Source organism: Mixophyes fleayi, chromosome 6 (assembly GCF_038048845.1).
Source record: "Mixophyes fleayi isolate aMixFle1 chromosome 6, aMixFle1.hap1, whole genome shotgun sequence".
NCBI lineage: Eukaryota > Metazoa > Chordata > Amphibia > Anura > Limnodynastidae > Mixophyes > Mixophyes fleayi.
The window spans coordinates 163,693,960-163,719,743 of record NC_134407.1 but is presented as its reverse complement, the minus strand read 5'-3'; the positions used below and the strand labels follow the sequence as shown (position 1 = coordinate 163,719,743).

General features: G+C 39.5%; 1 protein-coding gene across 12 annotated transcripts in view; it reads left to right on the top strand.

Annotated features, from left to right (window-relative positions):
- Nucleotides 1-25,784, top strand: part of SRCIN1 (SRC kinase signaling inhibitor 1) — a 258,626-nt gene that overhangs the window by 180,713 nt on the left and 52,129 nt on the right. For 10 of the 12 annotated variants that reach the window (XR_012677690.1, XR_012677691.1, XM_075177039.1 and 7 more), the window contains 2 exons: nucleotides 4,525-4,641; nucleotides 6,937-6,960. Coding sequence is in view for 10 of the 12 variants with exons in the window: in XM_075177039.1 (XP_075033140.1) it covers nucleotides 4,525-4,641; nucleotides 6,937-6,960 (141 nt within the window). In the remaining 2 variants the exon portion in view is untranslated. The remainder of the gene's footprint in view (nucleotides 1-4,524; nucleotides 4,642-6,936; nucleotides 6,961-25,784) is intronic. The other 2 variants (XM_075177031.1, XM_075177041.1) reach the window with 1 other exon arrangement.

Genomic DNA, 25,784 nt, shown 5'->3' with positions numbered 1-25,784 from the left:
GTTTAACCAAAATTAACAAATGAACAAATACTACCCGATGAGGATAGAAGTGGTAAATTTAACAGGGCAATTCTATTAAAATAAGCAAAATGGTTTCTGCCTATAGTCAGTGTTGGCTAACCTGTGACACTCCAGGTGTTGTGAAACTACAAGTCCCAGCATGCTTTGCCAATATATAGCAGCTTATAGCTGGAAGGGTATGCTGGAACTTGTAGTTTCATAACACCTGGAATGTCACAGGTTAGCCAACACTGGCCTATACTAAAGCAATTGGCAGGCTCCCCCCTTTTTGGAAGCTAAAATGACTGATGGTATAGGAGTTCCTTCTAGTAAATTAATGTCCGGTACATACCAATTGGTTGCCAGTTGTTGCTCTTTGATTTGAGGCTGTCACAGACAGCTGGTCACAGAGCACTAAAATGGCTGCTGCAATGCAGAGGCCTAAGATACTTGTTGCTACCTTTATATAGTACAGCAGGAATTAAATTGCGCCTGCTGCATATGTTGCATGGACAGATGTGAAGGGACTAACATTGTATTGTATTATTATTCTTTATAAATAAACATAGGGGTAAATTTATCAAGCTATGGCGATGTTGCCTATAGCAACCAATCAGATTTTAGCTATCATTTATTTAGTACATTCTACAAAATGACAACTAGAATCTGATTGGTTGCTATAGGCAAAATCTCACATTTTTCAAACCTGCAGCTTGATAAATTTACCCCCTAGTGTTTTACACAGCACTGTGCCTTCATGTAATCATGCTACACACAATAAATTTAAAACAGAAAGCTTAAAGTTGCCTTGTCCCAAAAAGTTTACAGTCAAAAGCTTGCAATACATGTACATATCCAGTACTTGACCAGACTACAGTGTGACTGGATGTATGCCCATTTTTACCACAAAATTTTGTGGTAAAATTTGATTTGTCCAATCTGTTAAGTCTGATCTCTAAATGTTATGGGGAAATTGGTGCAGTTGAATGATGACTGCACACTGTTAGATCGCTGTCATTGTCCAAACACATGCGCCATCATTTCCGATCAATATCAGAATGATTCCAGTCAGATGTTTTTTGCATTCGACAACTTAACAGGTTAGGAGGTGTGGGGAACACTTGATGCATAAGGTTATATTTTCATCTTCCATTTGTTTTCCCTTCTGTTTCACACAGCTAAGCACCAGAGCATGACTTTTGTTATCTCTTCTCACTCTGTGAACCATGATTCCCTAATGAATTACTCAAATCCCTTATTGTTATCCGCTCTCCTGTATGTCTTCCAAGCTGGACTTTATGACGCACTTATCACTGTGCCAACCAAGACTCGTGGCACTGTGTGCAATTATGTGCCACTGTACTCTGGTTCCTGACAAACAGACACTCGACACTCACATAATAGACTGCCATTCAGGTTTTTCCAGTCTTTAAATGGTTATCGTTCCTTATTTCCTGCTTTAGAACTGATAAAAGCATGTGTGACTTTCTTGTGCTTTGAGGACAGTTGCAACATAGGAAGAAAATAATGCAGTGAGGCGAGCTGACAAGATTTTGACAAAGTAGAGGTGATAGCTGGACACAGGAGACAGGAGAATTGTGGCACATCCCCCAGCTGAGAGAAAGAGGAGGCTGAACATAAGAGGCTATTTACATGACCCCACTCTGATGATGAGAATAGGCAATTACGTTACTGAATAAAACTATATTTTTTATTTTGTCATATTGGACTCTATTTTGAATAAATAATTTTTATTTCTAAAGCGAATAGGACGTTCAGTGTAAGAGAGGTAATAGTCCTACTACCTATCAATTTAATGATGTAAGACATGTCACAATGAGCTCCAAATGTAACAATAAAAAGGAGTGCTATAAACTCCCAACCCCAGCACTTTAAAAGGTAGTGGTTTAACACATTATACATTCCCCATAAGTAATTGGCTAAGAATTGTTTAACTGTGGAATTTGTTGGCTGGCCACAATTCTCCTCATCAATTTCTTTTCTGATGAGTTTACAGTCTATGGGGAAGTAACGCAGCCTGCACATTATTACGGTATTTACGGTAATAATGAGCTTTATTACCGTTATTACGGTAGTTTCAATGCCGGCTTTTTGCTCGCAGCTCCCTGAGTTACGGTAAGTTTTAGCACGGCGGTACTTCGGGGGGGGATAGAATTCTCCCCTAGAGGTCTAAAATGGAATGATGCCCTCAGTAGAGACAATAGTAGTGGAAATAAGGCAGAGCTCTTGTCTCAGAGCACCAATTATCATCATCATTTTGTACTTTTAAGGTGACACATAAATCATAGGTTAAAAACAGTAGAAGTGCATAGTAGGTTGAAGTATAAGGTGTGGACATGTGATAGAATAGAGAGGGCTGTCAAGAATATGTTTACATTACACCACTATTCGCATCGGCTGAGTGTTTGAATGAGATGCCTTTTACACTGTTATGAGGAGGTGTTATACATGTAGCCCTTTCTTGTTTGGATGGCAGTGTTGATGCACAGTCTAGTGATACTAATTGCCATCACAATTTATTACAACCGTTACAGCTGTCTGTTTTCAATTTCTATACTATTTTATTAATCCCTAACAGTTGATATACTATCTTATCATACATTCACTTTAAGTTTTAATTATTGTAGAATATATAGGGAGTTATATACCCCTACTGTAAATGATAAGATTTTAGAAGTCACTGAAGGGTTCCATGGCCGTGTGCTGTCATTCTTGTCATGGAACTCAACGATGACTTCTAATATCTGAATTCATTTGTTGTATGGTGACATTATATCCCCTAATACACAGGTTTTAATAAAACCATTTAGAAAAACACACGAAAGGCGCACACTGACACACAAAGTGATGTATAGATAAACCCTTCCATCCAGCCAGACTTGCTTACACTTAGGGGTCTATTTAACATAGATTTGCTATTGCTGCTTATTGTAGTATTAGAATATCTAATATCACCGCAATTTACCAGTAAAAGTTGTCTGGCAGTGGTAAGAGAAGTTTTACCGCTTTGCCAGCCAGTCTTCAGTGCATTTATGCTGTTCTGAGATAGTGATAATGATAGGAGGACTGCGGCAGTACAGTTACCACCACTGTCCTTGTTAAAGAGGTAACTAACATAGGCTCGGGGGCTTTGATAGTTAGGAAGAACCTCTATCTCCAGCAAAATCTCCTGTTTTGGTTTTCTACCTAACATAAGTAGAGCATACTTGCCAACCTTTGAACAATGAATCCCGGGAGATCCCGGGCAGGGGGCGTGGTTGGAGGGCGGGAGGGGGCGGGGCGTGGTCAATAGCGTCCGGGAGACCTACCCGGATTTCGGGAGTCTCCCGGACATTCCGGGAGAGTTGGCAAGTATGAAGTAGAGGCCATAGGCTGCAACAAACAGGTCCATACATGTTTTAATGTGCTTCCTTTCTTACTTTATTTTTATTTTTTTTAATTTACACTCTCCTCATTCCCCAAACACCACAACCCACCTTTCTACTCTTAATTTACCTCTGTCTCAGCTGACGCACGGTAGATTGTAGCTAATGCTTTGGATGCTTTCAGCCAACATGCTGGAACTGCAATTTGCTCTGCACTCCTCACACAGAGTAGAGTGTGAGTGGCTCTGACCGGGAGACATTTGCACTCTCCCCAGTTCCGTGAAGAGTACAGAGCAAATGCCAACTGACAGCATCTGAAGCATCCTATGTAATGTAAAATTCCCATTGATGTATATTTTAAAGTATCTTATTTAGCCATAGCAGTTTATGTATGTCTTATTAAATCTTGTCTACACCAGCTTATATACTGTGGTATTCAATCTCTAGCGGAACATTTAGGATGGTTTCTGTTTAGGACAAGAGGTGCGATGCACCAAGGTCAGAACATTGCAAATGGTTTTAGAAACAACGTGAAATAAGTAAAATAATAAAAAAGCACAATTATTGTAAATTTGCCATATAGTTATATATATCTCATCTCTTCTTGTCGAGACTTCCCAGTAAAATATAATGTTACCTCTGCTCCCAGATAGGTAACTATTTCTAGCAAAGTGAGGTATGGATTCTGTTAGTATTTGCTGTACAATGTACGAGGAACTATACTTGCAGTTATTAGAGAGACTGTGACAAGGAATATACAGCTGAAGTGTGGAGGGAATGTCTACAGCTGTCTAGTAGGAGAGGTGGTGGATTTATTAGGCCGGATCATGGAATATAATATGAGGCGCAGTTAGTTGAGCTACCGGTCTAGAGATATGTGAGTATAGGTGGGTACTAATATATTGACTAAAATTAAAGTCACCGATTAAAGAGGTTTAGGGTTCTCTCTGCTTTGAGAGGTATCATCAGTCAGGTATATAAGGTGTGCGAGAAGGTGATCAGAGACACAAAGGAAGCGTACATGCCTGGGTATTAGGGAGGAATGGTATTGTGGTGAGTTCACACATTAATGGAGTTATGTAAAGGACTAGACTAGAACTGTCTTACAACTTTGCCCTTTTTTCCCTTTTCTCTCCAGTTGCTGCAAGGCTCTTCATCTATCCTGCTTGCAGGGACTCCATGCAATCCTGAGGCTCTGATGTATAGAGACCCACAGGAGAATGCAGTGCCTGTGTGCCTAGATAACTCGTCATCGGTAAGAGCTCCCCATCTTATCCCCTTTCCTGAACGCTAGGACAGTTTATATATGTCTGATGGAGTAACAGGGGGTCATAGTGGGTTTATAGCGTGTACTGAAGGTGTTAGGGCTTACACATATTCATTTGGTATAAAGGCTTGGTCTAGTATGACGGGTAAACCCCGGAGTATCACTTGGGTTCAGCATTACTAAGCAATGTGCATCATCCGTGTACACTAAGCACTATTTAATTTCATGCTGATTTAGCTAACCTGGTCTACTATGTCCTGGATTTATTCCTGCTGTTGCCAGGTGCAATTGGTGCTGGATGAGTGAGCAAGTAATATACTCTGTAAGCAGCTTCTCCTGTAACTATTTCTGACAATAGCAACAAGTATGTTAATTACTAACAACCTAAAACATACTGGGCCTGAGTCATTAAGGAGAGCAAAGCAAAACAAAAATGTATCTTTGCACCTGGGCAAAACCATGTTGCAGTGGGGGGAGGTAAATTCAAAATGTGGAGACAGATTTATAGCTGGGGAAGGGAATGTCCTAGATGATGTATATGTGTGCTGTATGACAAAAAAAACCAGTATTTTCTTTATGTGCAAAATAATAAACTAATCCCCCCTCCCCCCCCCCCTTGCATTTTAGTATGTTTTGTCCAGGATCAAATTATTCCCTTTTTTACCGTGCTCTCAGCCCCATAGACTTTATTTTTGTAGCATTTTGTGATTTTGTGTTTGAGCAACCAGTAATAGCACACAGTATGTGGGCAAATAACAGTAAAATCAGTCAGGCAATATTTATAGCAATGTGTTACGCTGTAGTGTCTGAAAGTGCTGGTAACTGGCAGCTGTATATTCACTAGAATGCAGCCTATGAGTTTACTAGGCGCGAGTGACATCACCCAGTGCCTCATATGCCTTGCTGTTTGTAGGCAATAGATGAGCTTTAAATGACCTTTCATGGCTAGACGTCTAGAAGGCAGCTACTTCTATTATAAAGGTAAAATGCTTTAAGTTACATCTTCATTGTCAACTCAGAAATGACAAACTGAGTAAGATAAGCAGACTGGATCCCCTTGGAGTCTTGTTGGGAAGCATAGTTGGATATATAGAAATCTTCCAAGACTATTGTTTTTGTGTAACATGTTTGTTGTGGGAGGTGAGGTTGGAAGACAGATTGTGACAACAGACCAAGTCTGACCAGCAGGGAAGGTTTTTTGTATGTTCGGGTGCCCATATTTCTCCAATGCCGTTGCCAGACCAAACTTTATTGAGCTATAAACAATTAAAAGCATTAAGTGGTAACGATGAGCATAACATAGCATAGCATTGGAAGTTCCCAATTGCTCTAATGTTTATCAGCCTTTCAGTGCTTCAAAGGCTGAGAACGTGTTACTATAACCAATATTTATTCATCTGTGTTGATAACCATGATTTTCTATTGCTGCTTATCGCAGTTATCATCGCAATTTATGTTTAAAATATCGCTAGAGCAACTGAGTGATATTCGTAAGACTTACCTGACCGTCCCACAGGGCGAGAATCGAGGTATTTGCACATGTGTGACCAAGGTAGCCGGTTCACACGTGTGTAGTGGAACTGAAAGCCCTGACTTGGTTTTATTTAAATTATAAACCATTTTTTCCATTCATTATCTTCTGCTGTCGCCATCCTGAGAAGCGAATTGAGAATTGTGGCGGTATATTTGCTGCCATGGTCCTTGTTAAATAAGCTTCCACATGCTTTGCACGAGGAAGGCTATCACCAGAGGAAGCTGGCCTCTCTTGTCTCCATCAGGGGTTAGCTCCAGCGATAGCAGTGCTATCTCTGGTGTTAACCCCTAGATAGAGAGTGAGAAGTCATTTTCGACGGAGATAAAGCATAGGCCCCTATATCTTGTAATATATATGAAATCATATCACTTTTTGTAGATTTGTTTCCTGAGGTAAAAAAGTAGCTACAATGCATCGGAAGTGTGGCAGAAAGATTGTCCTGAGGAACTGTAAACCTAGCAATGTAAAGTAGGCTTGTCACCTGCATACAGTGGGGTCAACCATTTTGTAGACTGAATAGTGGTTCGGCCTATTAATTCACTAACAGCCAGTGATGTCAGTGAGGATTGAGGCAACATTTGCCTCTTAGCTAAGAGACATCAGCCCACAAAATGGCTTCCTGCAGTATGAGTAAGTGTTAGGTAGACTTTGAGATTAAGTAATGATCTTGTGTCCCATACAAACAGGTCCATGTTGTGCCATCAGATTAGGAAAATGTAATGTTGTTTTTCTTTTGATATTTTTATTAGCAACCAAACTACTGGAGCTTTAAGGTCAGTATATCTCTTCAACCCCCCGGGGGTGGCATGCACTTTTCTCACCGTGTGTGTGTGTGGTTTTTGTTTGTGTGTCCTGTCCATTGGTTGATATGTCATCTCCCCAACATGTTGCAATATTGTTATCCTGGGCCAGGTACATAGCTATCTGTCAGCTCCTGTGTTACAAGATTCCCCTTTACAGTGTTCAAGATTAGTCATATTGACAAAATATATAGTATCATGTCTCTCTTGTTCTGTATGCTGGAAGCAGTAATGAGTTCAGATACCCCATGTTATATTAACATTAGGTTACGGTATTGATACTAGTTTTAACATTGGCTTTTTCTTTACTTAATAATCCTCCATGCCCACGCTCACCTATGAGAGCAAGTTACTATAAGCACACATGAATCGTGAAGGTAATGGTATTGTTAAGCATTACCTTAATATTCCATTGCTGCTAATTTAAACAGTAAACAGACTGAGAATATACTTCCCCTTTTCCTAACATGCAGCTGAAAACATATCCCACTTGTTTTGGACACTGTTCTAAGTGTGATCTGATACAGGTCAAAGATCACCTAATGCAATGCTCAACATATCACCTAGTCTGCTTTCACATACTGTAATAAAGATATTACACTAGTCTTCAGTTAAACAAATGAAGATGTGCTACTGCAGCACATTTGCCATTTTGTGCCATCATGCTTTTGTGGCTTGGATTTGCGCATCACAGTGGCGTCTAAGGGGACTAAACATTTTGCATTTTCTGATGGGTGGATTGGGGAGTTTGTAGCTAACTGCTGACTGTTCGCTTTCATTATAACCACTTTCCCTTGGTTGCCTTTGTGCCATCTAGGTACATTTATTGTGGGTATGGACATTTATGTGCACACAAATAGCCTTATCACGTAACTACACGATGTCCTGCGCTCTCATGTTTAGTCTGCAATACAGTTCAGAAGACATGCGCCAATGTATGTGTGAGGGGAATAAGTATATTCATTTTTGCAAATAGAACCGTATTGTGGGCGCTCATCTTTGCAATTTAAGAGTTACCTTTAGTGTGTGTTTGAAGGGAGACATAGCAGCAAAGCAATGCTCAGTAATTACCTAGAAATCTATTGTATCTGCCAGAATTAAACACCCTCTTTTGGGACACAATACACAATGCAGCAACTTGAAATAATGAGGGAACAGTGTTGTTTTACTGGCAGCCATACAACACCTTTGTAACCGGACAGGTAGAAATAGCGCTTGTTTGTGTACATCCACCTGCTCAGTAAGAGTAATGCTTTGTCCTAAAATGTTGTTGGTTGCTGGGATCCCAGCGCAGCATGGAAAGGTCAGGAGATATTTGCCTGAAGGGGCGTGTCAGGGAGAGCGGAGTCTTGTCTGTGGGGAACTGCTGGTAACTTAGTTACTGCAGTCATGAGTAAGAGTGTAACCCAATAACCTTTGTAAACATTTACTAAGAGAACAGAAAGAGTCCTTGGTGATTTAAGGATTAGATTTGTGGAAGCATAAATGTAAAATACTGTAATTGTTCCTCAAAAAAAAAGAAATATATATATATATGTAATTTCTATGTATATATGAGGTATGGCTTTGCTCAGTAAAGCTTGAGGATGTATGTGCAAGTTGCAGATCAGTTCAGATACTTCACCTGCACCATAACTAGGACTGTGCTGTTCTGGAACTAGCAGTGCCAAAGACTGTCAGGGCATGCTGGGACTTTTAGTTCCACAACATTTGGAGGGCCACTGGCTGTCTAAAGACTTTGCTACAGGGGTACAATGTTTATTGATTAATCACAGTGATCACTTGTTTTGTAATGTTTTGTTTCGTAAATGTCTGGCTACATATTATTTTTTTATAAGCCTGTGTTTTGCAATTTAATTGCCTCACGTCAGCTTTTCAGGTGTCCTCCTCCATAGAGTTTAATGGGAGAAGAAATTAATTGCTGATTCCAGGGGATGTTAGACAGCAGGAAATAGGAAGTGTTTGCTATTGTTATTAATAACCTTTATATAGAGCCAACATATTTTATATTTGCAGAGAATTGAATACATATTTTAAATCCAAAAACGTAATAAACAGTGGCGCTCACAGCAGTATTGTATAAAGTTAGTATAGAGAAAGTCCACACATACACCTCTTCCACATATGGAGGCAGCCTTCCTTATAATAGGTGGGTAAGTCCAGAATCAAATAGAAAGTCAAACAAGGATACGGCGCACAATGGTGTGTTACTAGGAATTTATCCCAGGTTCAGTGGGGAAATAATAGTATAGTCAATGGATCAAAGTTCCACGTTTGCTGGACGGTCTTATAGGACCAAGGGTATGAGTCCAGTTTGCACATATAAAAGACAGAATAATATAGGCATAGGATTAGTAGAAGCAGTGTGTTAGTGATAGCCCATCACCATAGTATTACACACCCAAAGGAAATTATATCGCTTATCTGTATGATTAATCCAAAGACTGGAACACAGCTTAACAACCACTTCACTTTCAATATTATGTGGTCAGCATACTCAGCAACTGCAAGTCTGGTCTCCAGTCAAAAACATCAGCATACTGTAAACATCATATCTCTCTTTGCCTAATTAGAGTGAAGACTTTGTCGGGAGATGTTCCTCTCCTTTGGTTCTTTGTCTTCCTGTTCTTTGTTCGGTGAAAGGTCCTGGAGTGGCTTACTTTTGGTGTTCCTCTGGATTAAAGTGGTTGTTGGGTATTGGTGCACTTGTTCAGTGAATAACTAATGAAGTAATTTATCCTCAGCCTTGTATAAGGCCCAGATGTAGCATTTTAAATGACTGATATTTTAAACATCAGTCAGAACTGTTTTTGTTTTGTTTTTTGGGGGGGGGGGGGGGGGGGCAGTGGGAGGTTAATTGCCTAACATCACATTTTCTTTTAGGAACCAAGTGTTTTGACAGAATTTGCTCACACCGCGAAGGGAGCAAACCGCTCTGTAAATACTGCAGGCACTTTGATCATTAATCCTGGGGCCTGCACGTCTCTGCTGTTCACATGAGTGGCAGTGTAATCAGTGGGTCAGAACAAAGCACCAGAATTTCGCCCTGATCCGAAATTTACAGCCACCCATGTGAACAGCACCCGGTCAATGATGATGGCTCCTGCAGTATTTTTAGTCTGCCATAAGACCGCTTTTCAGGATTTAGGTAATAATCCATGCCAATTGTTGTAATGTTTTTAGTAGAAAGTACATTTAATAACTCACATCTCAGATTGATTACAGGCCATTAAATAATTGTGGAAATATAGTTCATCTGCTCCCAGGAGGCCAGTTTGATAATATCACTATTGTATGAGCATCAACCGACTTTATCAAAGAAAAAAAAAACGATTAACAGTACTTTGTAGTAAGTGTGTTCATCTATAAGATGTCTGATGTGCCCTATCTGCATGACTGAGGTTTCATGAGAGGCAGTATACAGTGGTTCCTCAGTATGAGACATTGAATTGCACCTAGTAATCGACACTCAGTATATCTGTATTTTTTTTCTTATTATCTTTTTACTTAGAAAGCTCTAAAATATTCTGCAGAGTTGTACAATAAGTTATCAAAATCTGACCTTCCAACATGACTCCTTTCACCCGGTACATACTCCCCATTTACTTTTCTATTGCAGCAAGCTGGTGCTGAGTGACTTGTCAGGTCAAAAAGAGAACACCTTTCTCATAAATTATTTAATTTATTGACACTGGTTAATACAATAGGAAAACAAGCAGAATGTTAGGAGCAGACATTCCAACTGGACCCTTTCTACCTGGCACAAAATGCTCTGTTACAAAACTCCCCACTTAATTACCTATACCGAATTAAAGTCTTATCCCATCCACTGCTGAGCTGGTCCTTTCTCCTTCAGGCTGTGTGTTGGCCGTTGACAGCACACTGGGAGAGGTAATGCACTGGAGCGAGCTGGGCACGCGGAAGGGGCGTGTGAATGTGGGAATCCATGTAAGCAGCATTTGGGGATTATGTTTTACTTACGATTTCCACCATAAAAAAACACCAAAAACTGAATTTTCTGCTTTGGGTGGCAATTTTCTTTATTTGATGAAGTGACCTCGTGTGTAGTGGGTAAAATGTTGTAGGATCTGTAAAAAAAAAGTACTAATGTCTCCAGAATAGTATTGACAGTGTTGTAGAACATCTACAAATGATTCATTGCAGTAGGTTAAATTATCATTATATCACCACAAAAGCTTCTTTCCTGACCATCACTCAATAAAAATATTATGTCATAAAAGAGACTTGTTCGCTACCAAAATTTTCCCCTTAGCCATAGCTCTGTACCTGATCAAGTTCATGTGTATGTGTAACACAATTTGACGGACAAATGTCTATAGCTCATACTCTCTATACTATTTTACTACAACCACTGAAAGGCCTAATACATATGTATCACCTTTAACACATCAATAAAGCCTAGTAAATGCTCCCTGATGCTGGTGCTCCAAAAAAATCTCAAGGGAGAGTGAATATTCCAGTACACAAATGCTGAAAGTGTTTGCTTAGCTGGGCGTCGATTTCATCATTGCCTGCAGCAATCATGAGCGTTAAAGCTTGGTACAGTATAATGGAATCCTATTGGAGCACTCGTTGAGTACATAGTACTGTATGCTACAGGATTTTTAACGCTCGTATATACAAACCCAAAAATTCTTTCCTTGCTTGCTGTCCGTTTGTTGCAAGGTAGTCTTCCCTGCTAGGATGCGAGCAGTCTCTGTAATTTAACAGGCTGTCTCGCTCGTCTGTGCCAATGACCTTATAATGTTCAATGTACTGTTACTAATCTCCGTCAGAACAATTTCATTAGGCTAACTCTGTGGGACCAAGCTCTTATTTCTCACTCATCTGAGTCTTTGTACTCTGACAGATCTGCTATTCATCTTGGGGTCTTTTAGTACCAGATCCCGTTCTCTCTGCATTTTGAAGTTCCTTCCTGGCTTGCAGTTATTTCTTAATTCATCCCAGAGAAATAGGGTTCCTAGTATCCATAATGTGTTTTTTAGTTTTACAGACATGATCTGTTTCAAGGATTAAAGAGCCCTCTGTTTCTTGTAACAAGATAAACATCTTATCCTATTTCCAACGTGCCCACGTTCTCCAGTTCTTTGCTGCTGGTTTAAGCTGTCCTACGACAATAATGTGTGATTTGGTGGGTTTAACCTTCCTATCTGGAGCTTGCTGTTAATCAACTAATTGTGTTTTTCAGCAGTCAGGTGACAGAGCTCAGGACACTAGTAACAGAGTGGCATCTCCCTATTTCATCTACGCTGTCTAATTTCTTTGTGTATCAAATGCAATTCACAAGAGGGATTCTATATTCTATATCAGATTTTTCATTACAGTAAACATAATTAATACATTTAGAGCATTAATAGTGTTGTAACATTTTGACATATTAAGGTAAGTATTGTCTGCTTTTAAAATAATATGCTAGTTTCCAATGTTCCAACTCCTTTCTGCATATTATTTTATTCCTTTTTTTGCTCCTCTTCATGGCCTGTAAATTATTTTTTCTACCATAGCTGTTCATTTTTAATATTCACATGCGGGAAGCCATTTTGTATTCAAAGGGTATCAGTCACCTAGAAATGTCATCCAATGTAATTCTTTCTGTTTCATTAAAGAGGACAGAGATATCTTCTGCACATTTATACATAACTCATCTAACATTGTATTATGTTTGCTGCATGGTGAATGATGTTTGCTAGCAACTGGTGAACGCAAAGTGCCAATTTGTACATGGTATTTGAGTTCCTGGCACGGCAGCATAGGCAGTGTTAGGTAATGTATAGTCCTTCAGTACATTACAGAGAGGTACAGGGCCCTGCCAGTAAGTAACCAGTGTTCTCAGTGGTGTCTGACTGGGATGCAGAAGAGACAGGTTCCTTGGGTGCAGCAAGACTTAGTCTGTAGTTCCAGCACTGAACTTGATTTTGGATGGGAGAACTGTATGTGATATTTGCATCTGAATACTGTCCAGATCCCCTGTTTTTCCATAGTTTTTAGGGTATGTCCAGATGAACATTTTATTTCTCCTTTTAAAAACGTCATAGACCACTTTTCCCTTCACGTCAGATCCAAAAACATTAAAAATGAGGCAGTCTTAATCTTCCCAGCCTGTACCTTGCATGTGCTGTTAAAAGTAAAATAGAAATGCTCATTGTTAGTGCTTCAGATATACCCCAAAAAGAAGTCAGTTTGGAGGTATCCTCAGATTTCTGGCCTTTCATGATAAAGGGCTGTTCTCAGTGTCTATAAGCAGCGGTGGCCTCTGAAGAGGCTGCTATTCCTGCTAGAAAGGAATATCCCAAACTCATATCCTCTATTGATCCAAGCCACAACCCCACTTTTCCCTCCGTTACAGAGTTCTTAAGCCTAAAATGCTGCTTATTAGGTTGAGTACGTTTGTATATCGACAGTATAGTAGGAACGTGATATGACAACATATCAACCCTTCCCTTGTGGTGTACTTTCAAATTTGTTGATGACAGGTACTTGTCGTGGAACATGTTCTAATCACTAATAGAAATAGTGGTGAGGTACAGTCGGTTCCCAGTGGAAAAAGGGGTATCAGGCCGTTGTAATTATGTGCTCTAGTATCCCTGTTTTGTCACAAGGCCATCAGAACACACAGGGTAAAATGTAAGCCCTGTAAGATGCTGTGCAGCAACCAACTGATGGTGTGTAGACATACAGTGCTAGGGGCTCAGATCGGCATCTTTGTTTCCCACCACCGTGTCACTACACCTCCAAATTGAGAGTTCTCCTGGATTTTTGGAAAGGCCACAAGCTACTTCAAGGAGATAGGAGCATTAGAAATCCTGATAATAGTATATGTTGCCTCAATACTTATTCATTTGCAGTGATACTGCTGCAGATTGCTGACTTTTGTACAGGGAATTATCACTGATACCACTGGAGCTGGTTTATATAAAATTGATAGGCAGCATTTTCATTGGTATTGATGCAATCTTTGAAATGGCTGCCTCCACAATCTGTAGGTACACGTTTTATTTTAACAAGCTGTGAGCTCTTGGACACCACCCTCTCTCTTCATGATGTTGATTCCCAGCCTCTGAGAAGACCCATTTCTAACAGAAATCCTTACGGTTCATCACAGTACTTTCAGGGGTTAATGAAACCTGCTAGTCAGCGCTGCACTAAATACATTCCTGTCATATCCCGCAAACCATTGTTCTGCACTAGTAGTTTGCTGTTGTACAATTAATCATGCTTCCATTTAGTTTCATGTTTCCTGAGTCTTGCATCTGGATTGCTGTACATGTGATGCATTGTCAGGGTTCATGATGTATTTGCATCTCAATAATCATCGCTGGGCTCCTCCTATACAGTTAATATCTGTTTGCGGCGTGATGGATAATATGAAGTTAACATGCCCACTTTTTCCCTGTGCTGTAAGAGAAGTAATTTATTGAGGTAAATTTGGAGGGTGGTGCTGAATCTATGGTCGGTTCTGCGACTTCAGCAGATTCCCAGCATGCTGCCAGAGAGTAGATGTAAATTACTGCCATTGATATCTGCCCAAGTGGCATGTTACCAGCGCCATTCACAGGCACTTAGCAGTGGGATTGTGAAGGCACTGAAATATTTATTTATAAAAGCAAACCAAGAGCCATAGTTATGCTTCGGTTAGTTCAAAGGTGCAGCTGTGTACACAAGGGACTCCCAAAAGAGAGATCCGCCATCAAATTCATTAAACCATTAGCATGGCTATCAGCGTGGGTAATTATGAGAGCGTGATAAAAACAGGTGGCTGATGTTATCATTACCAAAATTGTCAATCACCTAACATGAGCTGAAAAGCAGCAGGTGGGATTTGTGCTGATACCTCTGTCTTATCAGTTTTACCTGGTCTCTTTAATGCAGGAAAGTAATTCAGGCTTACTCACCCAGTAATAGTCCCCTTCAGTGCCATATGTATTATTAAGTGTTAAACAGGGGGGGTATACGGTCACTTCTCCTACTGCTTTGATCGTAAAACTATCAAAACCCATTCACTTACATTTTCCATTCTGCCACTTCTTAATTTCCACTTTGACCACTGCATACATGTGTAATATGTATACACAAATTACAATGGTAACAGTAAGCTAGAGATGAATTCCAAGAATTGTCATCTTAGAGCTGGAAGATTCCATTATCATAGATTATAAACACAAAAATTCACTGTACCTTTTGAGCTTATGATTGATGAGTGACCCATCCAGTTCATGGTTTCCTGAGGAGTGGGGGAGAAATGCAATCTTCCATCAGCCGGCATTCTAACCGTAAGCCACATCTCATATTGTAAATGAAAATTGCTCATTCTCCTCTTGACCCGTGTGCTCTGGGCTCAACTTTTTGCTACTTCCATGGCAAAATCTGGGAAAACAATATTCTGATTTTCAAATTTTAGTGGGCCCAGCTGCCTGGCTAAGGTAGGTGATGGGGCCCCGGGTAGGGATGCTGCACCAGGAGACAAAAGTGCTATTTTCACTGTAAACTAAGAAGCAAATGGCTCTCTATCCAATTCCTTCATGAGCCACTTTTACAGAAAATCTTACAGATTGGTTCCTTTGGCCCATTCGTCATATGTATCTGTAATTCATATTACTGTGTACCTGACACGAAGTTTTGGAACTTCTAAAATTAATAGTACAGTTTGAGTGAAGTCCTAATTGCAATGTGCAGTAAAAACATAACTATATAACTATAATATGGTTGAAAATAAAGAGTTTAAAAACAAACAAACACTAAGGGCCTGATTTAAAAGCACAGAACTGTAGCGTAGCTCTGCCGGTATTTAAATTGTAGCGGATCTCAAGATACATTTCGAATTGAATCTGAGGGGTATATTTACTAAGCTGCGGGTTTGAAAAAAAAATGGGGATGTTGCCTATAGCAACCAATCAGATTCTAGCTTTCATTTATTTAGTACCTTCTACAAAATGACAGCTAGAATCTGATTGCTTGCTACAGGCAACATCCCCACTTTTTCAAACCCGCAGCTTAGTAAATCTAGCCCTGAGTGTTAGTACACTCTGCCTAAACGGTACTTGCCTTACGTAGACAAGCAGAACATAGTTACAAGTGTAAAGCAAAAAGTTGTAACAAGTTTCACAAGCACTCTATGCACAAGATGCAGTTACTATTTCTCGAAACATTAAACACCCAATTAATGCTACAAAGATAACACATACAAACATAGGAGAAATATACTAGCGCTTCTTATATCAGCGAAATCAGTAAGTATAAAATAGAAAGAATTAGGCCAAATAGGACAGACCAGCCGTAGTACTCAAACCAAACCTTTTAAGATTCAGTGCTACTGGAGGCTCCCATCATTTCACTAGGAAGCGGGAGAATGGTCTTCACTCCCGGAATTCGAGAGTCTCCCAGACATTCCGCAAGAGTTGACAATATGCATCTGACCCTGCCTGTGTGGAACTTGCAAACTAGTTTCCCCCCACAGGCATAAACTCACACCAGGGACAGTTTAGTCAAAAGTCTGTTAACCTTCCTTTATGTTTTTGGTCTGTGGGAAGAAACCCACATGGCAATTAGGAGAAGATAGTTGAGCTGTATATTTTGATCTATTGGCTACCACAAAAAACATATGCTGCTGACTAACCAAAGTTATTTGGACTGTGCACCTGTTTCCAGGGCACTTAGCAAGTATCATATTGTACTTCCCAACATCCATGTGCCAGCCTGGTACCCGCCATGTGTTCCAGACTTCTCCATCAGAAATGCATGGCAGCACACTGAGAGAACTAAAGCTGGCAGTGCTGAAGAGCAACATCTGCTTTGCTGCCAACAGGTCAAGTTCTCAGAACTAATAAAAAAAGGTGCAGTACAGATTGGTAAATCTGCAGTGTTGAAAATAGGTTAATCATTTTGTTTCTGTTAAAGTGCACTTCGTACCTAATGCCTCAGTGATGTCACTAGTGGATTGAAAAGCAGAATATTGGATTAACCCACAAGATGGCTGTTTCCGCTGGAGATCATTTAAGAAGCGCAGATGATTTTCATGTCTTTAATCCAACTTCCTACCACTTTCCTATAATATACTTTTCAGTTTACTTCTTCTCAGTTACTGCTTGGTATAGCTTCATTTCATTGGCTTGAAAACTCATGAATGTGACAAAATATTGGTCTATCTTTATTACAGATGGCAATTTTGTTTGTGTAAACCTTTGTGGAAATGCGCTTCCTTGCTGCAGTACAAAATATGAACACCTTAAATATAGGCACCTTAAATTTAGAGTACAGGACCGTGAGCTTGTGGTGTGCAAGTGGCCATACACCTCTCGGCACTGCAAGGAACACCCCTAAATGCTCCCTCTCCACCCCTTCCTTTAATAAACCTTGTTCCACAAAATTAAATCTCGGTGGAAATCTCATTTTCGCGCTGATGTGCAAAACCAATGACGCTGGTCCACCTACTCTGTACATTGCTAGGAACATCTTTAATATACCCAACTCAGCCTGTGCAAACTTACCTTCTTTACCTATGCCTCCATGTTGCTCCACACAATGCGTAAATTCATTCTTATGAAGTGTCCAAAGCTGGTTTTAAACTGCAAAGTGTACAGTTACGTTTTGTTAATGACCAACTGTGTATAAGTGACGGATCACTTTAAAAACTTCCATGCCCAGATTACCCAGAAGCAGAACACGTCGTCAAAATCAATAAGGCATTTAAAAAAACAAAAAATGTGTTTGTGGAATAGGTCTGAGAGCAGAGTGTGAAAAGCGTCTCTGGCCACAGTATGGGCGTTAAGTGGTTTGCTATATGTAGGTGACATTTATCAATTCTCCAGATAACAGTACATTAGATGTTCACAATCCCCATTAATTTTAGCGGAAGGTTGAAATGTGCGTCTAGTCTCGGTTCTATTGTTTATTTAACCCTTAAATATTTTTTTATGCATTTCATAGCCTTAGAGTAGTTGGTGATAATTACATCTAGACAGTTAGCTAAAAAACCAACAACGTTTTGATGAAACTTTTTAGAATGGTGTGACCTCCCTTAGCAGCTGGATAAGCAAGCCCTATGTTTCTGTAGCAGACTGGCATTGCCCGTTTGCAGTTTTTTGGAAAAGATGTAATCATAATAACTAAGTATAAGTAAACCTTATGTTTGGTTTATTTCTCTAATATATTAGCAAATCTCTCCACATTTGATACTAACCAAGTTCTCAAACTGTACCTTTTCAAGCAGGATTATGCTACATGGGCATTATGACCCATGATCCTTTGCCTCGGATTAAAACCTCATGCAGTCATTCAGAAAAAATGTATTGCCTAATCTCCTGAGGTATGCTTACATGTATTGCGTTTTGTAGCAACTATCAGAAATAGGCTAGAAGTTCACAGGCATGGGTAATTTACACTAGATCTGGTCACTTTCTAAGCAGGTCTGTCTATATTAATCTAAGGGCAGATCTGACAGCTGTGTCCAATGTGGCTAGAAATGTGTATGGCCAAATTGGACAGATCTAACCATTTCATCATCATCATCATTTATTTATATAGCGCCACTGATTCCGCAGTGCTGTACAGATAACTCACTCACATCAGTCCCTGCCCCATTGGCGCTTACAGTCTAAATTCCCTGACACACACACAGACAGACTAGGGTCAATTTGTTAGCAGCCAATTAACCTACCAGTATGTTTTTGGAGTGTGGGAGGAAACCGGAGTACCTGGAGAAAACCCACGCAAACACGGGGAGAACATACATTTGGCACTTTAGAACCCCTATGTTTCACTAGTTAGTGCCTGGTCAGATAACTGCACATGCAGCAATTTGTGACAAATTTGGTGCAAATAAAACTTGACTGCCCAAATAACTGTATTAGTTTGTATTGTCCAACTATCAATGAGACGTATTTGATGGAAATGTCTGGTTAACACTGCTGGAGAATAGTACAAAATATAATACTTCAACCCCTTACCATCCCGCAATATACTGTGTAACACTATAACATTACACAGATGACATATCTTTGTCATGATGTAGTGGGCGTTGGTACTATTTATAGACCCTTGTTAGATATAGCAGACATTAGTTAACAAGATTTAGGTAGAATAGTGTAATCACAAAACAATTAAAAAAGTAAATATAATGCCAAGTAGGAATGAAAAAATGAAAACTGTGCATCAACCTACATTTTGTCACTTAACGCTTTAGTCTATGACCTTTAAATTGCAATATGCGACAAAGTTAAGTACATGCAGGACTTTCTGTGACAGGTGTGGGGTGGGAGACTGCCAGAGAGTAACACATTTAAAACACAGCCAAAATGGGTGTTCGTGTGGGTTTTTTTTAAAACGAACATGACATATATAATAGAATAAATGCATATTTATTGGTTTTCATATAACTCTTCAGACCATAGACACAATATAGTATTGATAAGCAATTAAAAACAATATACTATTTTCTTTTAATGTGACATTTTCAAAACAGCAAATGAACTAGTTTTACATATCTCTAAAAATCTATGCAATGTGCGTTTGTAGCATCAATTAAAATGAAAGCAAATGGAAATAGAAAATCAAGATAAAGGGAACTAAAAATTTTAACCACATAACAAGTTCCAAAAGATACATTGTGGGAAGAAGTAATAATCAAATAAAATAGAAGATTAGCTGATTACGGATTCTGTCTCTTTCCGCAAAACTCCCTAATTAACCTACTTAAGTAAATCAAGTTTGCAGTAATCCAGTGGATCCCAAACTTTCTCAGTTCGAGGCACTCTTAGGGTCTCCATAATTTTTGCAAGGTACCCCTAAGCCAAAATAATTAGTCCCTCGACTTGCCTACCACTGGCCCTGGCACAAAGGCACCGCAATGAGCCGTGGCGCACAGTTTGGGAACCACTGTGTGTAGTCTCAGAAAAGCAGAGTGATACTGCAGCCAATGCAGCCACACTAATACAAACATTTACCCACAGTCTAATCGCATCCAGGCACCAGCTAGAGCTGTTGTTGCTGCTAAGAGAAACATAAGCATGGAACTTTACTTAATCCGCTTAGGTACCAGGGCAAGAAGCAGAATTTTAGACTCAGGAGGTGCAATAATGGGCAAAATTTTGGAAAGCATCTGCACCACTACCTGCCAAAAGCTGGAGGTCACCAGATGTATAAAAAGATACATGGGTCCACAGCCTTTAAAATAACCTGGATCTTAAGGAAGGAATTAATACATTGTAATGCACTTTTATGCCTAGAAAATACCCGCTGGTAGGTCAGGGTGGCATTATAAAGTGTGAGCATGGTTGTTTGTTTACTGGATTGGCTTCATTAACAACGCAATTTGCTTCCCTTTATGTTGCTGTGGTAATTTCACTAGTGACACAAGACGAAACAAGGGCTCACATTCATCCCACAGAAAAGCCAGAGCAATTTATTTAATGTGTTTACTTTAATAAATGTTGCTTGAAGTGAGGCGATAATTTATCTTTAATGTTTGCACTTGTTCTAAAAGTCAACACATATTACATCTTGAAATGTCACCACTGCCAAAATGAAAAGAATCTGGATAAATAAGAGCTGGATTTGTGGCTTGATGTTAGCATTTCATGTTGTCTAGCAGTCGCACTCTCAGACATCAATACTACCAGAGAGGTGGCAGTTAAAAGGACTATTCGTTTATTAAATCTGGTTTGAAAAGATGTGCTCATCCTTTGCCTTATAGGTCAGTAGTTTCTCAAGTAATTAATGACAAAGGGTGTGGATTCCTGTGAATCCACATACCAGCATTATGAAAGCCACAAAGTCACTTTCACAAATATATAGGAAAATGTTCAAGACTTGACATAAACAATGAGATTTAAGATAAGGATGTCATGTACACAACCTCATTTTCTATGCACATCTCCTGCCTGTCAATTTATTATTTAGAGTGCATGCACTCGGCCAAGTTATTTTATGATTTTAAAATGTATTTGCAGTATATATATATATATATATATATATATATACATATTTATATATATATATATATATATATATATATATATATATATATATATACCGTATATATATATATTATAATATATACACACACACACACATACACAGTGGTTGGAGTGGAAATTAGAAGTGGCTGTATGGAAAATGATAATATTACAATGAAGGCAGTAGAAGTGACGGTATGGCGTACCAACACATCAACACATACCAGCCCACTATATGTATCTGTATCTATATATAATATGTCTTCTGCATGCCTCCCAAAGGGTAGGGTACAAAATAGCGACGATACCCCGGACCTGGCGGCATTGGTCTTTTAATGTCGGCATTGTGATTGGCGACATTGTCAATGTATGCTTGCCCAAAATTTTTGAATTTCTATTCATATGCATAACCTAAGATAATTGGGGGAATGCTCCGGATGTGGTGAGACACACATACAAAACTCCATATGATATGATGCAAGTCATGAAGCTTCTTTAACCCGGAAAAAACATGAACTTTGTAAGATTTATTCATGAATATAAGCACTTCTTTTGCAGGCGCTATCACTTCTATGAACACCATTCTGACATGTATATAGACTTTTCTATTTAGGGCTCACCAATAAAGGCTATAGACCCTTCTGCTCAGCATTTTAGGCATTATAGAATCAAACTCTCTGTTTATTAAATAACATAAAGCCCTGTTTTTCCGGCTGTCAATGACTGTAGCCCTCACCAGTGAAAAGTTCCACGCTGGCGAAAGGTTCCCCTGGTTAACAAAGATCTCACAGTGGTACAAGTACCATCACAATCCTCCTACTGTTATCTCAAGAAGGTGATAATGGAAGATTAAACATGCTTTATTGTTTAAATAAAGCATTTTTTCAAAAAGGAATTAATTTATTTTGTTCACTAGGTGGAACTGAAAGCGTGTAGGTGATGTATGCACATACCCCTTGTGATTGGCCCACTGAAGCTGAAAGTTAACTTTTACCGCTCCAGGCTAGCATTGTAGAGGCAGCTGAGTATTGCTCAGTTGCCTTGGTGATTTATTGCTAAATTATGGCGATAGCTGGTTTAAACCAGCCCTACAGGTATATATTGATAAACGGGCCTGTAAGTCGATAAGGTTAGAGAAGATTATAAATTTCCTCCAAATAAGTATCTCCATTGCAGGAGCTATCATCCAACAGATTTTTAATTCATGGGAATCTAACAGTGGCCCTTCAGTTCCCTAAGAGGCTTAGGTAGGAAAGTATCAGTTTGAGGGGGCTGTCCCACAGATTAGAACTTTAACCTTTCTAGGACAGATGGGAAGTGTGCCGCTGACAATTGAATGCTGCGCGTATCCGTGGTAGGTGCACGTGGCATTCAAGGGGTGTTTTTAGGGGAAGGAAGCTGGGGGCAACCCAGCACTTTGAGGCACTGGTCACAAATCTGATGTGGCCCTGCCTCCCATGTTGTGTGACCATGTTCCATTCTTGTGCGCGCGTCCACATGAAGTATGCACAATGTCCCGATTTTAAATATCTTAAAGTTGTGAGGTATGCAGTAGTAGTAGCATCCAGTAATATGCCATCAGCAACAGTAGTGTCCAGTTGTAAGCCACCAAAAGTGGTAATAGTAGTAAAATGCCAGTAGCAAAAGTAATGCCCATTTAATGTACCCATTAATAAGCCACCAGTAGATTTAATGCCGGTAGCATACCACCAGTAGATGTAACGCTCATTAATATGTCAGTAGTCGCAGTAATGCCCATTAAGGAATAATGCCCAATAAAATGTCAGCAGTAGAAGTGTTGCCCAATAATTTGCCAGTAGTAAAAGTAATGTACAGTATTATGTCACCAGAAGTAGTAATGCAGAATAAAATACCAGTTGTGACCAGTAATTAGCCAAGAGTAATATGGGCATTAGTACACGTGGTTGGTCTCACGCGGTTTATAGAGCTTATAATGAAACGGGTGGCACAAACAATCTGAATGTCCGCCAGTTGAACAGCCATATTATACTGAATGCTTTACCTGCTGTGTATTCTGAACATGTACAGGCAAGTGATTTACATGCTAAGCAGAAGTAAAAGTGATGAATTGGCTTGCATTCATATATACATATTTGGCTGTGGCTTTTATATGAGACAATTTGTATTTTTAGATTTATCATTGATATTCTCTAACATGTGTCACCGACTAAATCCAGTGAAGCTGAAAAAATTGAGCCTCGGTGGATTTTGTCAATGAATGCAGGGATGAAGGTGGATCTCCAGTGACAGAGTTGATCAGTGAAAACACTTAATCTTGGACTGACTGAGTGTGACAACAGTAACTCTCCTATGGAAACAAAAACTGACAATTTCCCATCTCTATAATAACTGAACAGATGTTTCTTTCCCCACCGAGATTTTTTTTTTTTTTCACGATTTAAGAAAATAAAATGATTTATGCTCTTCTCATCCAAAGCAATAGTGGCTGATTACTGTGCATAACATTGTAAGAAAGCCATGCTTATTTCTCTTTTCCAGCTTTACAGTGTAGGAAAATGGCATGGGATGTTGGTCATGTGGTTGTTATCTACCATTGTGACATTAATTCATTTATAAACTGCAGAAAATGCGGATACACACTGTGGGCCTAAGTCATTAAGGATCTTAACTTGAGAAACTTCTTATTTCAGTCTCCTGGACAAAACCATGTTACAATGCAAGGGGTGCAAATTCGTTTTCTGTTTTGCACATAAGTTAAATACTGCCTGTTTCTTCATGTAGCACACAAATATCAACTTTAAATTTCAGTGTACAAATAAGCTAGCAAGTATTTGTGTGCTAAAAAACAGTCAGTATTTAACTTATGTGCAAAACAGAAAACGAATTTGCACCCCTTGCATTGTAACATGGTTTTGTCCAGGAGACTGAAATAAGAGGTTTCTCAAGTTAAGATCCTTAATGAATCAGGCCCCTGTATCTTTATTTGCGCCAGTGCAGTTTTTATCTTCATTTTAAAGTGTCTGCCCACTTTCCTGTTCTTTGAACATCCCCTAGAAAATCAGTCTGCACCTACTTTTACAGGTTTGTAAGTCCACCTGGAGATGCTAAAGAAAACCATGAAATGTTACTTCCAAGTTCAACCTACTACCCCTTCATTCATTTCACCTTTTCTCCTAAAATGCTGCTCAGTTTTGGTTCATTTATCTCTTAAATTAATCATTACAGCGAGGGGATATTGGTATTTTTTTTATTACCTGTGTTACTTTTTGGTGTAAATGTATTTCATTGGTCAAAGTGGGCTTTTCCACAACAGTACAACTGGAACATTCAAAATGTGCTCCGTTAGAAGCAGTGGGAGAGGCCCCATCTCCCCCACCTCAGAGGTCGTTTTGCTACAAAAGAGCTGAGCACCCTACCATGAAACAGGGAACATCCACTTAAATACGCTTTCACAACCAAAAATATAGACCCACAAAATGACATCTTTATTTTGGTACAAAAGTAGGTGCATTCATATACAACCTATTCAGCCCAACTCTTCCCAAACATGGTGCAAACTTTTATATCCCGCTAGATGCCACCCTATTGGCTTTCAAAACATTGAGCTGACCCCAGAAAACAAGTATGTGTGTGATGTCACAAAACTGGCTCACTGAGAAAAGTTCTGTGTAAACTCTTAGGGCTAGATTTACTAAGCTGTGGGTTTGAAAAGTGGGGATGTTGCCTATAGCAACCAATCAGATTCTAGCTTACATTTATTTAGTACCTTCTACAAAATGACAGCTAGACTCTGATTGGTTGCTATAGGCAACATCCACACTTTTTCAAACCCGCAGCTTAGTAAATCTACCCCTTACTGTCTTAGTGGACACTGAACACAACCAAGACTTCATCTTGGCTACTGGGACACAGCACAGAGAAATGAAGGTTTAAGTCTAGAAAACATCTGGATCTCTTTCTGCTGCCAAGATCTGCTCACAACCAACAGTGTGAGACCGGCAGCTGGTAATAGCTGCATGAGACCTAGGGGTCTATTTATGGCCAAACCTAAATTGCTCACCTTAATTTTCATTTCTTATTGCTATGAAATGAATCAAGGTGGCAATTTATTAAAATTGATTAGCTGGGACAGAGGCTTTGATAGGAGCCTGTCCCACCGAACATCTATAGTAAAGTGATTGCAATTGCGGGCAGGCAGAATTTGCAATGGGGAGAGCACAAAGCCTACCGGGGAGTGATTTGAGGATCCCTCTCCTGCCATGCTCTCCCCATAGGTTAGCCACTGGGAACCAAGCTCCTAATTTCGGAGCTTGATTATTAGGGCAAAATTGCAGTCTCCATAGACACCTATGGAAGACTGGATTTGCGATTAAAGAGGCTGGGACCGTCCTTCATTAATAAATAGCCTTGTTAGTATTCTTATGCTATAATCCCCCCTATTCAGATACAGCCAGCCCTGTAACAGAAATGAGAAACTGTCAGCCAGTGACACCAGAGACAGACCTTGGTTATACACTAACTCTTCAACAAGAGGGTGCTTGGCAGATGGTCATACAGAGCCATGAACAGAGAGACTGCAGTCATGAACATAGTTTAAGATTTGTGTTATTTGCACATATTCACTTGGATTGCAGCTCTTGTAGCCACAGTGTTTTCCACCTTGCAGCAAACATCTATCTGAAGACACACAAGTTTGTGAAACCTCTTTGTTCAGTGGATAAATACATAGGGTGGCAATTTGTTATATTGATAACAGTACTTTAGCAAAATATCATAAAATGTACAACAGCTAGTTGGTAACATGTGGTCAAATCATCTCCTTTGCACTTATTTTGTGTAATAATC